This window comes from Euphorbia lathyris, chromosome 5, assembly GCF_963576675.1.
Source record: "Euphorbia lathyris chromosome 5, ddEupLath1.1, whole genome shotgun sequence".
Lineage (NCBI taxonomy): Eukaryota > Viridiplantae > Streptophyta > Magnoliopsida > Malpighiales > Euphorbiaceae > Euphorbia > Euphorbia lathyris.
The window spans coordinates 89,578,947-89,596,627 of NC_088914.1; the positions used below are offsets into that span (position 1 = coordinate 89,578,947).

Sequence of the window (17,681 nt, forward strand, 5' to 3'; positions counted from 1 at the left end):
GGAATTCCTCATCCCCGATGGGGACGGAGAATCCCTGTTTGGAATCCCCATGGGCGGGGATGGTTTGTATATTATCCCCGACAGTCGGGGACGAGACAGAGATGGTTATAAGTACCCATCCCCATCTTCATCCCCATCCCCATCCCCATTCCCGTCCCCGAATGTCCTCAATAGGGATCCCCAACAGATCCCCGACTAAATACCGGAATATAGAAAAAAAAAACTAAAAAAATTTTGAACTTAAATGGGGATGGGGATTCCGCACGGGGATGGAAATTCACCGCGGGGCGATGGTTAATGCAATCCCCACCCCGCCCCGTTTAGAGCCCTAGCTCCATAGTAGAAACTTTAACTCAATTTTACTCTCCGCTCAGTAAATACCAGCAAACATTAGCAATAAATTACTTCAAAAGAGGCAAAATTGAGTTATTTCTTACCAAAGGGATAAAGTTGAACTTATTTCTTACAATAGAGATAAAGTTGAACCTCCCCCAAAACTATAATTTTCTCATAGAAATTCAATCATAGAAAGTCCACAAACACATTAAGAGATAATAACCAAGAATGAGGGAAAAACAATAACGAATTGTGTAAAACAGAACAGCAGAACAACTACCTAGTATATACCTTCCATGGTTTTGGTTCTAATTCGGAATATTTGCAGCCCGTTCTCTATCAACTTCCTAGTCAGAACACAATAACTCGACAATAGCATGCCGAGAACATTTTGGGATGCTTAACAATTTTTGAGAAACTTTATCCACAAGATCTGTTCCGCCATCTTTTAATACCAAGACCATCTTTTCCAATGCTATTGCATTCTTAAGTAGAAACTCAACAAAGTGTAGAACAAGCTTACATTGACTATCTCCGTCTGAGATGCCTATAATCTCAACAGTCTTTAGCTTTGACACGAAACAATTGAAATCAGTCCCATCTGAATTCCAATGCTTCTTCTCTCTGCAATCGTTCAATTCCGGAACATCCGCAGTCATTTGACACTGGAGATAAGAGTTTGTTAGCCCCAAAAACTAAATAAACAACACATGGAAATGAATGTAATGGGCAGGGCAATCAACTCTGACGGAATCATTTAATCTGTTAGTTCATTGAACTCTACAACTAACATGTTATAGCATTGGATTTCCACCATATGTTGCCGCAAACTCCATAGTACGTTAATTAAATTTGAAATTAAGATTGGTTCCAACAAATTTACCTGATAGAGCTGCAACTTTATAACTAATTTCTCGAGCATAGGTGAACTGCCAATTACGCATACAATTCCCCGGAGGTGCTCATCAAAATTAGTACTATCCACAGTCAAACATTTGCAGTTTAACAACGGAGAAGATAGACCTTCTACTTCCAAGTCTGTTAAAGTCTTCAAACAATAACAAGAATGAAAATTCAGAATCAATAGTGTAGATATGAAACTGAAAAACACAATTCCATTTAAAAGCTACCAGATATTTTCTAACATGGAGAGATAGAAAAAAAAAAAATTCAGTCTAGAGAATATTTTCTTTTTAGAAGTTACCTTGATAAACCTACTTCCAATATTTAGTTCCTTGACATGTTCAAGCTCCTGAAGCTGCTCAAGGATCTGTTTGGTGGTATTTTCATCGCAGACCTCCGAATAATAATTAAAATCAAGAGTAGCGCAAACTAAAGATGGCAGTTTCATCAATTTGAGAGAATCAATATCCAAATCATACATGTTCAATTCTTCAAGGTTTGGGCATGAAATTACAATTGCACAACCTGCATCCCGATCATTTTCTCCTAAAACTAATTTCTTCAAAGAATATGAAGCTATAACAAGCTTATCGTGTATAAAGTTCCTTAATTCCAATGAACAAAGTAATGAACTGCCCGATAAAACACTTTTAATTGTTTCATCAGGCAAATTAGCAAAGGTGAAACTAGAGTATCCAGATTGTCGGTGACATAATTCTTCAAGCTTTGGACATGAAATTTCAATAGGATCATCATTATCCCCAAGCTCAATATCTACGAAAATCAAACTTTTCAATGATTTGGAAGCAATAACACCTCCTTCAAGCACATCAAAGCTAGTTAATTCCAACCATTCAAGCAATGGACTGCCAGATACAACATTCTTGACTGCTGAAATATCCAAATTAGAACATTCCAACTTCAACATCTTGAGACATGACCAATTTACTTTCCAGTTAGTCGTAAGACAGCAATTGAACAACTCTAAATTAATCAAAGAAACATTGTTGTAAAGGAGTTTCGGCAACAGATACGGATTCACGGGATCACAGTGTAAAGATAGTTCCTCGACATATTTTCTTGTTGCAAAACGGATTATTGGAGTTAATTGAGGCTTCCTCAATAAGTGAGGATCATATTTGATATGGAATTTCTTGATCTTTGGGAAATCATGGAGAATTAGCGTATTGTAAATGAATTTAGAGAAATTTTCATCATTCATACCAGTGGAATCGAAAATTAGTAGCGGAACATGAGTCCATTGATTCTGCCACCGTCTGGATAGAATTCCAGTCTGAATAACTTGTTTGGTTGGGGGCAAAAAGGAAAGAATGAATTGAATAAGCTCATCCGGCAAATCACTGATCCGGTCTTCTTTATGCTCCAACTCCGGACTTCTGTTTGCTGCATTGGTATCGATTTCCGCCATTGTTTTGCTCTACGGACTGCTGTGCTTATCGAAGGAAAATTAGGGATTTCAAGAACAGACGAACCCTCAATTGTGAAAAAACAGATGTTAAATAATGGGTCAGGTTAAACATAATCGCCACTGGATATACCGCAAAATAAGAGATTGAATGCATAATTGGTCATTAAACTTTCATCCTTATATCAAAATAGTCCTATTCAAGTTCAATATGTTTCAATAAAGTAATTCAATTTTAAAATAAATCACTTAATTAACTTCAAGAGCAAAAGGTATTTAAAATATAACGCGTCTTCTACTTTAGCACTAATCAATTTTTATCGCTGACTAAAACAACACATGGCTATCATTAAGCTGACAGGTGTCATTTCGATCAGCTAGGTGACAGTGACATATCATCTAGATAAAATCAGTTATTGTTTCTAGATGAAACCAGTTATTGTTTCGGTTAGCGGGTGAAAGTTAACTACTATTGATGTGACAACCATATCATTTTCGGGTGTATTTGTTGTTCATGAAGTCGTAATATATACAAAATTCTATGTTAAATAAAATTTTCGAGATAAATTGATTTTTTTTTTTTGCAATAAAATATTTGTTAATTATTAGAATTAGAAGAAACAACAATATTGAGATAAATGGGGTGCCTAAAGGCTTTGTTAAACCTAGTAAAGGTCTTCGTCAAGGGGATCCATTATCACCTTATTTGTTTCTAATTTGTGCGGAAGGGTTATCAGCATTGATTAGGAAATCTGAGAGAGACAGAGTTTTGCATGGGTTTCGAGTAAGCAATTCAGGGCCTGTTATTTCCCATTTGTTTTTTGCGGATGATTCAGTTTTATTTTTTAGAGCATCTTCATCTGAGTGTTCTATGGTTCGGGAGTTATTGTCGGTTTATGAAAAAGCTTCGGGGCAGCATATTAATTACAAAAAAACTGATATCACTTTTAGTAAATGTGTGGGTGCTGATAATCGGTCTAGGTGCGTGAGTTTGCTTGGAATACGAGAGGTGGCTTCTTTTGATACCATCAATTATTGGCAGATAAAAAAAAAGTTGTGTTTAAGTTTCTTAAGGATAGGTTATGGGAGAGGGTCACCGGGTGGCAAGAGAAGTGTTTATCTCGTGGTGGGAAAGAAATATTGATTAAGGCAGTCGCCCAATCTATTACTCAATATATAATGTGTTGTTTTTTTATTACCAAAGTCCTTTTGTGATGAATTGCAACAAATGATGGCTAGATTCTGGTGGAATCATGATTCTATACATAAGCGCATTCATTGGGTGAGTTGGGATAAATTATGTTATCCTAAAGTGGAGGGTGGTTTGGGTTTTCGAAATATGTATGCTTTTAATCATGCGCTTTTAGCTAAGCAAGTTCGGAGGTTAGTTGAATTTCCTGAATCACTTTGTTCTCAGGTTTTTAAACATAAATATTATCCACGGAATGATGTTTTGGATGCAAATGTTGGGTTTTGTGTTAGTCATGTTTGGAGGAGTTTAATAAAAGCTCGACAAGTTATTATTGATGGTAGTTGCTAGAGAGTGGGAAATGGCAAGACAATTGATTTGATGACTGCAAAGTGGATTCCTGATGTGCCGTGTAATAGACCGTTGTATGTTTTGAATCCAACCCCAACAAATTTTGTTTCATGTCCGATAGATTTTGATAATTTTTGTTGGAAAAGAGATTTGGTCTATTTTTGTTTTTCACCAGATGTTGCAGATGCAATTTTGAAAATTCCTTTAAGTCAAAGGCTTTCTACTGATTCTTTATTTTGGGTACATTCTAAAAATGGAGAATATTTAGTGAAGTCTGGGTATAGAGTTGCTTTGATGCGTTAAGAGTCTTATCAAGGATTGCAACTTCATCTATGGGTCCTGATCTGTTTTTGGGGGAATTTATGTAAGATTAATTCTCCTTCAAAATTCATTCATACTGTATGGAATGCTGCACAGAATGTGTTGCCGTGTTATGACAATCTGTTGAGGAAAATGATTGAGGTTTGTGGTTTTCATTCCGAGTCTTTAATTCACATCTTTAAGGAATGTTCAGGTACGAGATCCTATTGGAGACATGCAAATTTGGTTTATCTTGTGTATAAAGTTGCAGATTTGTCTTGTCTGGAGTGGTTTTCTGCTGTTTTAAAGTTGCTGCCGATGAGAGAGTTTGTAATTTTTTGTGGGTTAATTCACTATATTTGGTTCGAAAGGAATCAATTAACTCATGGAAAGAAGCCGCTTGGTGAAATTAGATGTTTGGCGGCTATAATGGATTCTGTTAATTTTTTTAGAGCTGGTATGATTAAGATTGGTGGAGGTTTAAATGGTACTTATCCTGGGGAATTTGGAGTTTTGGTTGGTGGCTTGACCTATGATAATGAGTAATTGGGTTTAAATTACAATTTGGCTATTTTTGGTGCTGGTGAGGAGAATATAGCTGCCGCTTATTTTCCTGATGCAGTTGATGTGGTGGGATCAAGGCAAATTGATGATGTTGGTGTTGGTATGCATGGAGCAGATAATTTTAATTTTTTTTTTTGGATGCAGGTGTGGTAGAATTTGGAACAATGAGTAATTTGGCATGTTTGAATGGTGGTAGGCGAGTTGCTGTTGATGATGGATGGCCTTCTACATGGATTCCTCCAAATGCAAATTTGTTTAAATTAAACTACGATACTGTCTTTTCAATACGTTCTTGTTATACTTCTTTTGGCATAGTTGTGAGAGACTGTCATGGAAATGTAATGCTATCTAGTGGTGGGTCTATTGGATCCACAATTTCAGTGTTGCATGCTGAGCTCTTAGCGTTCGTGATTGTGGATTTCAGAATATTTTGGTGGCATCTGACTCAATTTCAATATTAATTTGCTAAAAGGAGATCAAAGATTGGTAAATTGGTTGGGTGTTATTCTAGTAGACATTCTCAATCTTATTCATTATTTTATTTCAATCGAGTTTGTATTTGAGAGGCGACAAGCGAATTCTGTTGCACATGGTTTAGCTGTTTGGGCTCGATCTGTGTCTGATTTGGAAATTCTTATTGAAGATTTTTGCTTATTGTATTCAGTTTGTTTAATATAAGTTTGTATTATTAAAAAAAAAGGGATAATTACTAATTTGACCCAATCAAGGACCCCAATTTACATATCTAACCCACCTTGCCTCAAAGTTACCAAATTAGATATTTTCACCCATTTTGGACAAAACTAACCTTAGTTCTAAAATGAATCGATCTTCTTCTTCCTCCTCCTCCTCCTCCTCTTCTTCTTCTTCTTCTTCTTATTCTTCTCTGTTTCAACTTCTTCTTCAACTCATCTTCTTCAATTTCTGATACCAATCGTTAGCGATTTTTGAGATTTTTGACATATTATGTTCAATTTCTCGTACAAATGGTATATTTTTTGCTTATACGCTTGCTTTTCTCGTTGGTTTTCCCTCTTTCATCATTTGTAATGGTATCGTTTCAATTTCCTCTATTTTTCCATAATTTTTTCCATTTTTCTCCATTGCTGTCGCATTTGTGACGAAATTGTCGCATTTCGTCACAAATGCGACAAGAACTGTCGCAATTCGTCGCAAATGCGACAAGAGTTGTCATCATTTGTAATTGTATTGTTTCAATTTCCTCTATTTTTCCATAATTTTTTCCATTTTTCTCCATTGCTGTCGCATTTGTGACGAAATTGTCGCATTTCGTCACAAATGCGACAAGAACTGTCGCATTTCGTCGCAAATGCGACAAGAGTTGTCGCATGAACAAATGCGACAGTTCTTGTCGCATTTGTGACGAAATGCGACAATTTCGTCACAAATGCGACAACAATGGACGAAAATGAAATTTTTTTTACGGAAAATAGAGGAAATAGAAACGATACCATTAAAGATGAAGAAAGAGGCAAAACCAACGAGAAAAGCAAACGTATAAACAAAAAATATACCATTTGTACGGGAAATTAAACATAATATATCAAAAATCGCTAATGATTGGTATAACAAATTGAAGAAGATGAAGAAGTTGAAACGAAGAAGGAGAAGAACAACAAGAAGAAGAAGAACAAGAAGCGGATGAAGCGGAGGAGGAAGAAGAAGAACAAGAAGCGGATGAAGTGGAGGAGGAGGAAGAAGAAGAAGAAGATCGATTTCTCAAATAGAGCTAAGGTTAGTTTTGTCCAAAATGGGTGAAAGTGTCTAATTTGGTAACTTTGAGGTAAGGTGGGTTAGATACGTAAATTGAGGTCCTTGATTGGGTCAGATTAGTAATTATCCCAAAAAAAAAAACACAGGATTTAAGTAACCACCCACAAACATGAAATATAGTGAGCAACAATGCATTTAAGCCGCCAAAATAAGGGTTGAGGCCAAAACCAAGCATAGAATAGAAGACCGCAGTCTAACTTCACTTGAACTGGTGAAACAGTAGCCCTTTGTTTCTCTCTAGGTTCGAATGATTTAATGAAGATGAACCTGCTTGTGCGATTGAATTCATACCTATGGCGTCGTGGTCATCGACTGTTGACGGCCGAATCAGTTTCCATTGGTGCTTTAACTCGTTCCTTTTCTTCCTCTTTGGCTCCGGTGGACTCTTTGCCTCTGATGCGTAGAATCTCCAGGGCAGTAAATCCTTCCGTCTCCGTTGTTCCAATTCTTCAGCAATGGGTCGACGAAGGCAAAAACGTAAACCTATTTGATCTGCAGAACACTATGAGGCTACTTCGCAAGAATCGCCGTTACAAGCACGCCCTTCAGGTATTTCATTTCTCTATTTATTTACTCTCATGACCCAATTTGACATTGGTGGGGATTCTCTGATTGTTACATTGTTTGAACGTTGAGAATTCTGTTACGTTGCTCGAAATTTGGTCCTTGCAGAGAAAATGGAAAAAGATTTAGTATGAAGTTTACCTGTTGATACTGTGATTTGCAATTACTGTAAAGGGTTTCTTTTCTTTGTCATCCCTAATTTTGATAATGCTAATTGATATTTTATTAGTTGTATTTCTGAATTTCTTAAGTTATTGATGGAAATTTGGTTTCCCTAATGATGTTTGGCTTCCGGAAACTAACACCGAAACATTATTTCTTAAAATATATAGTTAGGAGATTCTATTGGAAACAGAAACGGACACGAAAGCACTAGTGAAAGAAGAGTTTCTCCGCAACATAGTCACTAGATGACTTTTACAAGCTTTCAAACCGAAAAATTACCCCCCCCCCCCCCCCCCCCCCTACGTGACTTGTATGTAAATTTTTTGGCTTAATACATGAGGGATCACTCAACTTGGTCAAATAATCTCATTGCTTCTTAAACGTTGGAGATGTCTCAATCTCAAAGTGAACTATTAGCCCTTGAACTTGCTTACAATGACCCTATGTTGCACGGACACTTTTAGTTAGTAGCTATTCGTGTCCGTGTCTATCCATTTTTGTTTTTAGGTTATTTTGTGAAGGTTATGTTTTAGAAATATGTTTTTCGTGTCCATGTCCGTTTCTGTGTCAACCTATAGTCCTTCTAAACTTGCTTAAAGTGATTCACGCTTCAACTTATTCAAATCTCGACTTTTCTCTCCCAGGATTTAAAGGGGTTAATCATGTCACTTCAAGGAAGGTTAAAGGGTCAATGAGTCATCTTCAAAGTTCAAGGGGTCAATCGGATTATTTTACAAAGGAGGCCCCTGATATATGGTGCCAAATTTTATATATATATATATATATAACTAAGCATATATTCTTATAATTTAAAACTTCATAGATATCCATATATGTTTATTATTTACACTTTTGCTCCTTGTTTCCGTTTCCTATAACTTTTTACAAATATTATTTTCCTGTTTTTGTTTCATTTTCAGTATCCATTTCTGTTTTCATGTAAATGTGGGAGTTATATTATTATAAAATTCAGGAATGGTCTGTCTCTTTTGTTTTAGATATCAGATTGGATGATTGAGAATAACCGTTATGAATTATCGGCTGGAGGTGCTGCAATTCGACTGGATTTAATCTCAAGAGTTCATGGTTTAGAAGAAGCCGAGAAGCATTTCAACAGCATTTCTGCTAGTTTAAGTGACCACAGGATCTATGATTCTCTTTTAAGTTGCTATGTAAATGCTAAACAAGTGGAAAAAGCAGAGGCCATGATGCAAAAGATGAAGGATATGGGGTTTATCAGACATCAGTATGCGTACAATGAAATGCTAAATCTCTATTCTCAATTGGGTGAACATGACAAATTCGAGGCCCTTGTAAAGGAGATGGAAGAAAAAGGCATCGAATGTAACCGCATCACCTACAAGATTCGGTTGAATGCTTACACTGCCTGTTCCTACATCGAGGGTATGGAGACACTTCTGATGAAGATGGAGGTTGATCCCGTTGTGAAAATGGATTTTTATGCTTATTCTCTTGCAGCAAATGGTTACTTGAAAGCCGGCCTTCTCGACAAAACTTTGTCAATGTTGAAGAAATCGGAGCAGCTGATTCAACACCACTCGAGAAAGTTTAATTATGAACTTCTCCTCAAACAATATGCGTCTGTTGGGAAAAAAGCCGATGTCTATCGCATTTGGGAGCTGTATAAGCAGATGGGAGGGCAATTGAACACAGGCTATATAAGCATGATTAGTTCATTGCTTCAACTGGATGATCTTGATGGTGCTGAGATGATATGGGAGGAGTGGGAATCTAAGAACACTCATTTTGACATTCGCATACTGAATTTGATGATTAGTGCTTATGCCGAAAAGGGTCCTTTGGAAAAAGTTGAGGCGTTCATGGAAAAGATAGTGAAAAGAGGGAAGAAGCCAAATGCTATCTCATGGGATAGCTTAGCATTCGGATACCTACAAAGCGGTCTGATGACGAAAGCAGTAGAAACGATAAAGAAAGCGATTTTAACGAGCAAACTGGGACAGATACCCAGTATTGATACTTTAACAAGATGTCTGGAGCATTTGAAAGATTCAGGAGACGAGGAAGCAGCCAATGAGCTTTTGAAGGCGATGAACGAGCAAAGTCATTTCGAAACTGGTACCTCATGGGTTCATTTGGCAGCTGCAAATCTACTGAGTGGTCAGACTACAGAAGCAGTAGAAATGGTGAAAAAAGCGATTTTAGCGAGTACACAAGAAAGGCAAATGAGGTTCGATACATTGGCTACATTTCTTAAGCATTTGAAAGGGCAAGGTGAAGAAGCAGCAGCAGAAGAGCTTTTGAAGATGATTAACCAGCACTGTCATTTCTCAAGATTAACTTACAGTAGATTGGTTAGTTGTGTATATGATGAGAAACTTAAAAGAAACCCACTTTACTAGATGGAGGATGATGATCAGAGTTTCGGTTAACCGGTTTCCGGATAAGATGAGCTCGACGGAAGCATGGGAAATTAGTTCTCTCTATCCTTTTTTTTGACATAATTGTTGGTTTGTACTTATCTAAGCTTCTTTTCTTGTTAAATCATGATCTGGTGAAGATATGTTCAAACTCAATTGCTAATCACTAATTTACTTATGATATGAGCTACGATGGTACTTCCACAAGGGATGGCAATGGGGCGGGATGACAGTAGGACAGGGCTTCCCTATTCCCAGTGGGGATCCGCCTCGAGAGGATGTAGACTCCCAAAATGGTTCCCTGTAGTGATAGGAATGGGGAATTTTTTTGTCCTTGATAAAACAGGATGGAGACAGTATTCTCTTTGCCTCACGGTGATTTCTGTTCCTTGTAAATTTCCATGAGAATTCTCATGAAATTCTCGATTTATATATTGTTGAATTAATTAACTACAGAGCATACTAAAAACTTTAGCTCAATTTTATTTTATATTAGAAAATTTAGTTTAATTTTACTTATTTTATGTTATAAAACACCAGAACTTTTCTTTTTGTCTTCGAAATGACTTGTCGTTTGACAAAACCCACCCTCAGTGTTTAAACCCTTTCTTCTCGTCCCCAACCCCTTTCGAAACAGAAAATGAAAATTCTATTTATGAATAAAAAGAAGTGGATAGTGCTAGATCGGTGATCAGTGAAGGAAACACCGTTAGGAAACCCCTAATCCGATCTCTTATTTGGCTTTTGCAGCAAGAGAAGCGCTATAATCATGCTTTGGAGGTAATTTCATGTTCTTCTTTCCTGGGATTAGCGTAAGCAGGTTCTCTGCAGAAGAGTTTCATTGTTTTTCCTCTTTTCTGTCCATTCTTAATATGGTTGTTTAATGCATTTGATAATGTTGAGAATTGGGAGAAATAGAAGATACTCTTTGAATTTATGCTGATTAGTGCACTGCAGAAAATGCACTGATCAGAGATGATTCCGAGTTCCTGAATTCATGGGGTAGGCATTGTATATCTACATCCACTAGGCTTCTCTGCTTGCCATTGCGTGCTTTTCCTAGCTAACTCATTGAAATTGTTTGAATTCAACAAATTGGCTTGTGGAAATGCTTGGGTTAATGCTTTTGATGTGTTTTGTGTGCAAATTACATGCCAATCTTTCACATTTGGGCCAGAAGAGTATTTATATATATATATATATATATATATATATATATATATATCAATCGAATTTATATATTATATTTTCTCCACAGAAAACCACATGGTACGAGGCCATGGGTGAGGAACACACTTAGTACCCCAAGGCTTAGTAAGCATTTGGATGTACAAAGCATGTTGATCGGGCTATAATCATGCTTTGGAGGTAATTTCTGTTCTTTCCAGGGATTCGCCTAAGCAGGTTCTCTGCAGAAGAGTTTCATTGTTTTTCCTCTTTTATGTGCATTCTTAATGTGGTTGTTTGGTGCATTTGATAATGTTGAGTATTGGGAAAAATAGAAGATAGTCTTTGAATTTATGCTGATTAGTGCTTTGCAGAAAATGCTGCTGGATAATTCAGTAATAATTTCAAGTTTTATGATGATTCCTCAGAAATTAATAATTGTTAGAAAGCTAGAATCAGCATTTATGAAGCCAAACAAATTCTGAAACTCTTCAAACCAAACAGTAAACAGAGTTGCTATCAATAAATCCCTTTCATGAATGTTCATATGATTTTGTGATTGTTGCATGGCTCTTAGGCTCTTCTTTAAGTTAATTCCTTAATCATGAATTTCTCATATGTCTAAGAAAAGTAACACAAAACGGTGACTATCCATCCAGCATTTGATTTTTCAAAAATAATTGACAAATCCTCCAGAAAGTTAGTTGTTCGTGGTTTTATCTGTGCTAAGGATGTTGAATTTTCTTTATTGAGCCACTAGATTCTAAATCTCTATTTTATTAACTATTATTTCCAATGTTGACCTTTTTTTTCTTATTCAGATATCACATTTGGATGACTGACATTCAGTGTTTAACTTCATCACGTTCTGAAGCTGCTACTCGGGTGAGCTTATTCCGAACAACCTATGGATTGGAACATGCGGAAGCATGTTTCAACAATCTTTCGGATTGCTTAAGAACTTAAGATGACTATGTTACTCTTCTCTGCTGCTACGTGCAAGAAAACTCTGTTGAAAAAGCAAAATTCCTTATGCAGGAGATGAGAAAGAAGGAAATGTTAAAGTCACCTCATCCTTACAACTTCTATCTAACCTTTACTCTCAAATTGTTGATTTTGACAAAGTCAACATATTGGTACAAGAAATGAAAAGAAATGGGATCAGTTCAGGTAAGTACACAATGAGCAACCTAATGGAAAAAATCTTGAACCAGATGAACAAGGATCCTAAGCTTGTACAAGGATGGAGAAGATATTCAATGGCTGCAAATGAGTATTTGAAGGTTGGGTTGATTGAGCCAGATTTGACAATGTTAAGCAAACTGGAGCAGATGATATCACTTGGAATGAGCACAATGGATTTTGATTATCTTCTTACTCAATATGTAATATGCAAAGACTAGTATAAAAGATGAGGTTTACTGGGTTTGGATGCAGACAAGCCATTCGTTGAGCTAAATGATAAAGCATTTTGCTGTATGATATCATCTCTTTCACAGTTGGAAGATATTGAGGGTGCTGAAAGGATCTTTGAAGAGTGGGAGTCTTCTTATCGGTGCACAGATTATGACTTCCGAGTACTAAATAGCCTTCTTATCGGTTATTGTAGAAAGGGTTCTTCAGAAAGGCTGAAGCAGCTGTAGGGAAAGGTGCAGAGCGAAGAACACCTTGTGCTAGTACCTGGAATATATTGGCAAGGGGATATGTAGAGTGAAATCAAATATGCAAGGCAGTTGAAATGTTTAAGAGAGCGTTATCTGTTTCGAGAAAAGGCGCTTGTTTGGACTAGTTGGAAGTACAAGGAGATGTTGAAAGAATGGAGGAACTCATCAAGTCATCGAAGAGCTTAGAACTTTCAACATAGATTAATAAGGACTTGCATTGCGACTGAAAAAGTGGATGATCTTGATAAGAGTTTGATGGATGATTTTCCTGCTGAGGAAGAAAAAATCAGGTGCATAGCCCATCTGAAATTCAAGCGTTTATCTGTGGAAGACTAATTGCTACCAAATAGTTGAAGTTTGTTAATAGTCTTTGGTAAGTATCTCACCTTTATTGACATCATTGGATTCACTATAGGGATAAAAAGTTATGAAGCTTTCTTTCTTGTTAAATCATGTCTTACTACATAATTACACACCTAAACTTGTGACATTTTTCCATTTGGTTCCTGGACTTATATTTGGACCTATCACTCGCTTAAATTTGTAATTTTTGCCGTTTGCCACCCTTAAGTTGTTAATTTTGGATTTCTAAAACCCTTATATTTGCTTTTTTGGCAAACTTCAAATAAAATCTACTTTATATGCCTGATCAAATTTGAAATGTGCCAAATCAGAAAATAATGATGCCCTAGGCCCCAAATGGACAAGTTTTGGGTGTTAAACGACAAAAAGTTACAAGTTTAAATATGTAATAGGTCTGAGTATAAATACACGATGTTAAACAACAAAAAGTTACAAAAAGTTACAAGTTTTAGGTGGGTAATTATGTGCGAAAAATAATCGCTTGAAGAATTTTGCAAAGTACAAAATAAATCTTTCAAACCCATTAATATATCCTTATTTTATTTTTTTGGGCAAAGTACAAAAATAAATCTTGTGTTTTCGTGCATTTGCAAAGACGTTGGGATGGTTTAAAAGTTTTTCAAATGCAGATTTCAGATTTCTTCCATTTGCAAAGATAAGTTGTTTCACTAAAATTGTCCTTGGCTGCTTACATGGCAAACATTGATAAGAAAATTCTAGGCACATTCTATCCTCACGCATACAAACATTCCGAAGCAGAAAAAACATTGGGATGTTTTAGTGAAATTTCCCTTGTTTATTGACAGTTTTAGTGGAAGTTTCTATCTTTCTAAATGGAGGAAATCTTATACCTACATGTACAAATAAACTGTTAAATCATTGGGATGTTTTTGCAAATACGCCAAATTATAAGGATTATTTTTGCGTTTCTTTTTCTTTTCTAAAATAATTGAGAGCAAATTATGTAGAGGTCCTCATTACAATAGTTAAGATAAAAAAAAGGGTTAATTACACCCATGACCCCTGAATTTTTCTCTTACTTTTATTATGACATGTGAACTTCAAAATCTGACATTATGGCCCCTGAACGTACTTTACTAACATAATGGCCCATTTTTATGTTGTTCAAAATGGTCACTTCAAGAGCAAGCAATCCTTCATTGTAAAGTTGATGGACATGATTTTCTAAGAAAATTTAAATCTTGAACTTTTTTTTTTGAGGTCATTTAGGTGTTCTTTGGTTGACTGGAAGTGGTTGCTTAGAGAGACTGTTTTGAAACAGTAATCAGTCATTTTGACTTGGTCAACTGTAAAAATAGTCATTATGTTAGTAAATGCAAAGTTCAGGAGCCATAATGTCCAGTTTTAAAGTTCAATAGTCATAATGAAAGTAAGTGATGGTTCAGTGGCCATGGGTGTAATCTACCCATACAAAAGATCACTCAAAGATATAACTAACTATTGAAAATTAGCAATAAGTTGTAAACAGATGATATAAGAAAAAAAGAAACTGCATTACTCTCAATCATTTGTAAATTAATATGATGTGATCATTGCTTAGCCTTATGTACCAATATTTTCATAATTAGATTAAATAGGATAAAAATCTATGACAGATAAAAGTCTATGATCTTTGCTCTTTGCTAATATAAAAATCCCTTAATTGTGGTTCTAAACAACCTTTAATTATTGGATTTTTCCATTTTAATATCGCCAACAGTCATTTTGAGGTCTCACTTTCATAAAGGACTTTTAAGTTTTTAAAAGGTAAAGTTTAGAGATTTTTATGTCCGGTTTTCATGTTCAGGGACCATAAAGAAAGTAAGATCAAAATTGAGGGGCTATGAGTGTAATTTATCCGGTAAAATACGTCGATGACTCGTGAACTATAGCACTAGTTATATAGTAATATTGTGTTTTAGTGATATAATAGTCCTTGAACTTTAATTTTTTTAACATTAAAGTCCAAAAAAAACTTTGTTTACAAAATTAACGAAATTATGATCTGGACAAGTTTGACTACATCAGGTTGTCATTTTGTTAATTTTCAATCGAATTTCTTTGATTTGGACTTTAATATTGTAATCATGTAAAGTTCAAGGACTTTTGTATCATCGAATAAAGTTTAGCAACCATAACGTTGGTAGTGCTATATTTCAGAGGGTATGGATGTATTTTACCCAAAAAGAATGATAAAATAAAACTTTATAAATACGAAATGGAGGGAAATGATTATAGAAATAGCAAGTGGGAATCTTTAAATATATAATTAGGTTGTTAATGGAAACATCTAATTGAGAGACAAACATCAAATTTGAAAAACGTTGTTTGCTTTGGTGTCTTGGTCTTTCTTTTCATATAAAAAATGATTTATAATAAAAAACAAGTAGTGGGTTGGTATTTAGTTATTTAGGTTGTTTCAATAATATTGACAAAATTAGGATTTTGTACTGAACACTTACTCTTGCTTTGAACCTCTGCTTTCTGCCACAAAAATAAAGCATTCCCTCTTGCTTTTCTTTTTTTCTTTCTTTCTTCCCTCTGAATTTCGGTGAGTTTGTGTGGCAAGTAATTCTATAAATTTCTGATGAAACTATTGCAGCAGTTTTATTTTATTATTATTTATTAAATTATTGCAGGAGGTGGAATCACATATACTTTCAGGAGCAAACTTTTGTTGGAGTATATTTCTCTTAATTAATTTATTATTTCTCTATATAAAGCCATATCTGTACCTTATCCCTCTAGTTATTGATTGGTTTTTAACTTATTAATAGTCATTAATAAGCGTTCTTAAGAATACAGTTTATTCAGAATCTCGTTCTAACAAAAAAAAAAAAAAAAATTCAGTATCTGGTTTGATTCCTTTTAAACGAAATAAATAAAAATTGGAATATTGTCATTTGTATTGTTTATTAAAAATCTAAATTATAATTTTGTGAACATAGCCTTATACTTAACAATTGGTGTTTCAGATCTTGCAGTTTCAAAGACTTAATTAGTGGGAGATTTGAAAAAATGGACCCTCTTACTGATTTGGGAGTCTCAGTTGCTACTGAAGCTACAACTTCGTTGCTGGCCAAAACCAAAAAACACATTGGCTACCTGTATAAATACAAGGAAAATCTCAAGTGCCTAGAAGTTGCAGCAAAAAAGCTGGATGCCAAGAGGACTGATGCGAGTCGTTTCGCAGAAGATACTAAGAGGAAGCAGAAAGATGTTAGCTCTACTGCTGCTCATTGGCAGTCTGAAGCAGACCAGCTTCATGTAAAGGCTCAGAAAATAGTCTCTGAAAATAACATATCGCGTCTAAATCCATGGTCACGTTATTCCACAAGTAAGCATGCCCGGGATTTGCTTGAGGAGATTAATAAAGAGGTTCAAACTGCACCAGATTTTGGTACTTCCTTTCATCGTCCAACACCAAAATTAGGAGCTAAGTTCGATCTTACAGGTTCGGAAACTTACTTATAATGGATCTTTAGAAACTTTTTACATAGATAGTTTTGTCATTTGTAATATATTTTATTTTTTAATTTTTTTAATTATGCTATTTTTACGATTACTGACAGATTTTATGGAATTTGAGTCAAGGGCATCAGTTGTGAACCAAGTTTGGGAGGCATTAAAGGATGAGAATGTGAAGATGTGCTGTCTTTGTGGCATGGGAGGGACGGGTAAAACCACGCTGGCAAAGAAGCTTATTCAGAGAGTTGAAATGGTAACAGATAATCTATTTGATAAGGTTGCGATGGTAACAGTGTCCCAGAATCCTAACCCAAGGAAAATACGAGGTGATGTTGTGTCTAGCCTAGGATGGAAATTTGAAAGCGAGGAGCTAGAAACATCAGATAAGCTAAGTGGTTGTCTTATGGATAATGATGAGAGCATCCTTTTGATACTAGATGATGTTTGGGAGGAACTGGATTTTGAAGCAATTGGACTTCCTAAATCAAGATTGAAAATCTTATTGACTTCGAGAAAGGAAGATGTATGCCAGAGAATGGGAAGTGAATCAAACTTTGTTATCAATGTTTTGACCGATGAAGAAGCTTGGGGTCTGTTCAAAGAGAAAGCAATGGAATCTATTGAAAAGTGGAAGCTGCACGATACAGCAAGAATGGTTGCAGATGAATGTGGCGGCTTACCTGTTGTCATTGTAACTCTTGCTGCAGCTTTGAAATACGAGGTCAAAGCTACTTGGAATGACTCGCTCCTAAAGCTACAGAAGTCGAACCTCCTAGGTATCTCAGGAATGGACAAAGTTTATTCTCGGATCCAATTAAGTTATGATCTCCTGAATGATCAGGAAGCCCAATCATGCTTTCGACTTTGTTGCTTATTTCCTGAAGATTATAATGTTCTAGTTGAATATTTGGTAATGTTCGGAAAAGGCTTACAGTTATTTGAACATGTTGAAAGCATGAGTCAAGCAAGAGATAGTCAAATCTATCATTTATAAACTAAAGAAATCATTTTTATTGCTTGATGGTGAG

General features: G+C 35.6%; 3 protein-coding genes across 5 annotated transcripts; 2 read left to right on the forward strand and 1 right to left on the reverse strand.

Moving 5' to 3' along the window:
* Window positions 1–218: 218 nt before the first annotated feature.
* On the reverse strand, window positions 219–2,778 carry LOC136231318 (F-box/FBD/LRR-repeat protein At4g00160-like). The gene is made up of 3 exons (XM_066020662.1): window positions 1,541–2,778; window positions 1,220–1,384; window positions 219–1,001 (listed from the first exon to the last, which is right to left on the reverse strand). The coding sequence occupies exons 1-3, from the start codon at window positions 2,666–2,668 to the stop codon at window positions 684–686; spliced, it is 1,611 nt and encodes a 536-aa protein (XP_065876734.1). The 5' UTR covers window positions 2,669–2,778; the 3' UTR covers window positions 219–683.
* A 4,218-nt stretch (window positions 2,779–6,996) lies between these two features.
* On the forward strand, window positions 6,997–10,471 carry LOC136229307 (pentatricopeptide repeat-containing protein At2g20710, mitochondrial-like). The gene is made up of 2 exons (XM_066017999.1): window positions 6,997–7,412; window positions 8,591–10,471. The coding sequence occupies exons 1-2, from the start codon at window positions 7,119–7,121 to the stop codon at window positions 9,971–9,973; spliced, it is 1,677 nt and encodes a 558-aa protein (XP_065874071.1). The 5' UTR covers window positions 6,997–7,118; the 3' UTR covers window positions 9,974–10,471.
* A 128-nt stretch (window positions 10,472–10,599) lies between these two features.
* LOC136229308 (disease resistance protein At4g27190-like) lies at window positions 10,600–17,647 on the forward strand. Of its 3 annotated transcripts, XM_066018002.1 has the most exons (7): window positions 10,600–10,771; window positions 11,250–11,359; window positions 11,980–12,043; window positions 12,197–13,195; window positions 15,825–15,867; window positions 16,161–16,639; window positions 16,758–17,647. In XM_066018002.1, the coding sequence occupies exons 6-7, from the start codon at window positions 16,204–16,206 to the stop codon at window positions 17,645–17,647; spliced, it is 1,326 nt and encodes a 441-aa protein (XP_065874074.1). In that variant the 5' UTR covers window positions 10,600–10,771; window positions 11,250–11,359; window positions 11,980–12,043; window positions 12,197–13,195; window positions 15,825–15,867; window positions 16,161–16,203. The 3 variants fall into 3 exon arrangements, with proteins under 3 accessions (XP_065874074.1, XP_065874073.1, XP_065874075.1); XM_066018001.1 differs by lacking the exon at window positions 15,825–15,867; XM_066018003.1 differs by lacking the exons at window positions 10,600–10,771; window positions 11,250–11,359; window positions 11,980–12,043; window positions 15,825–15,867 and having other exon boundaries at window positions 12,060–13,195.
* Window positions 17,648–17,681: the final 34 nt, after the last annotated feature.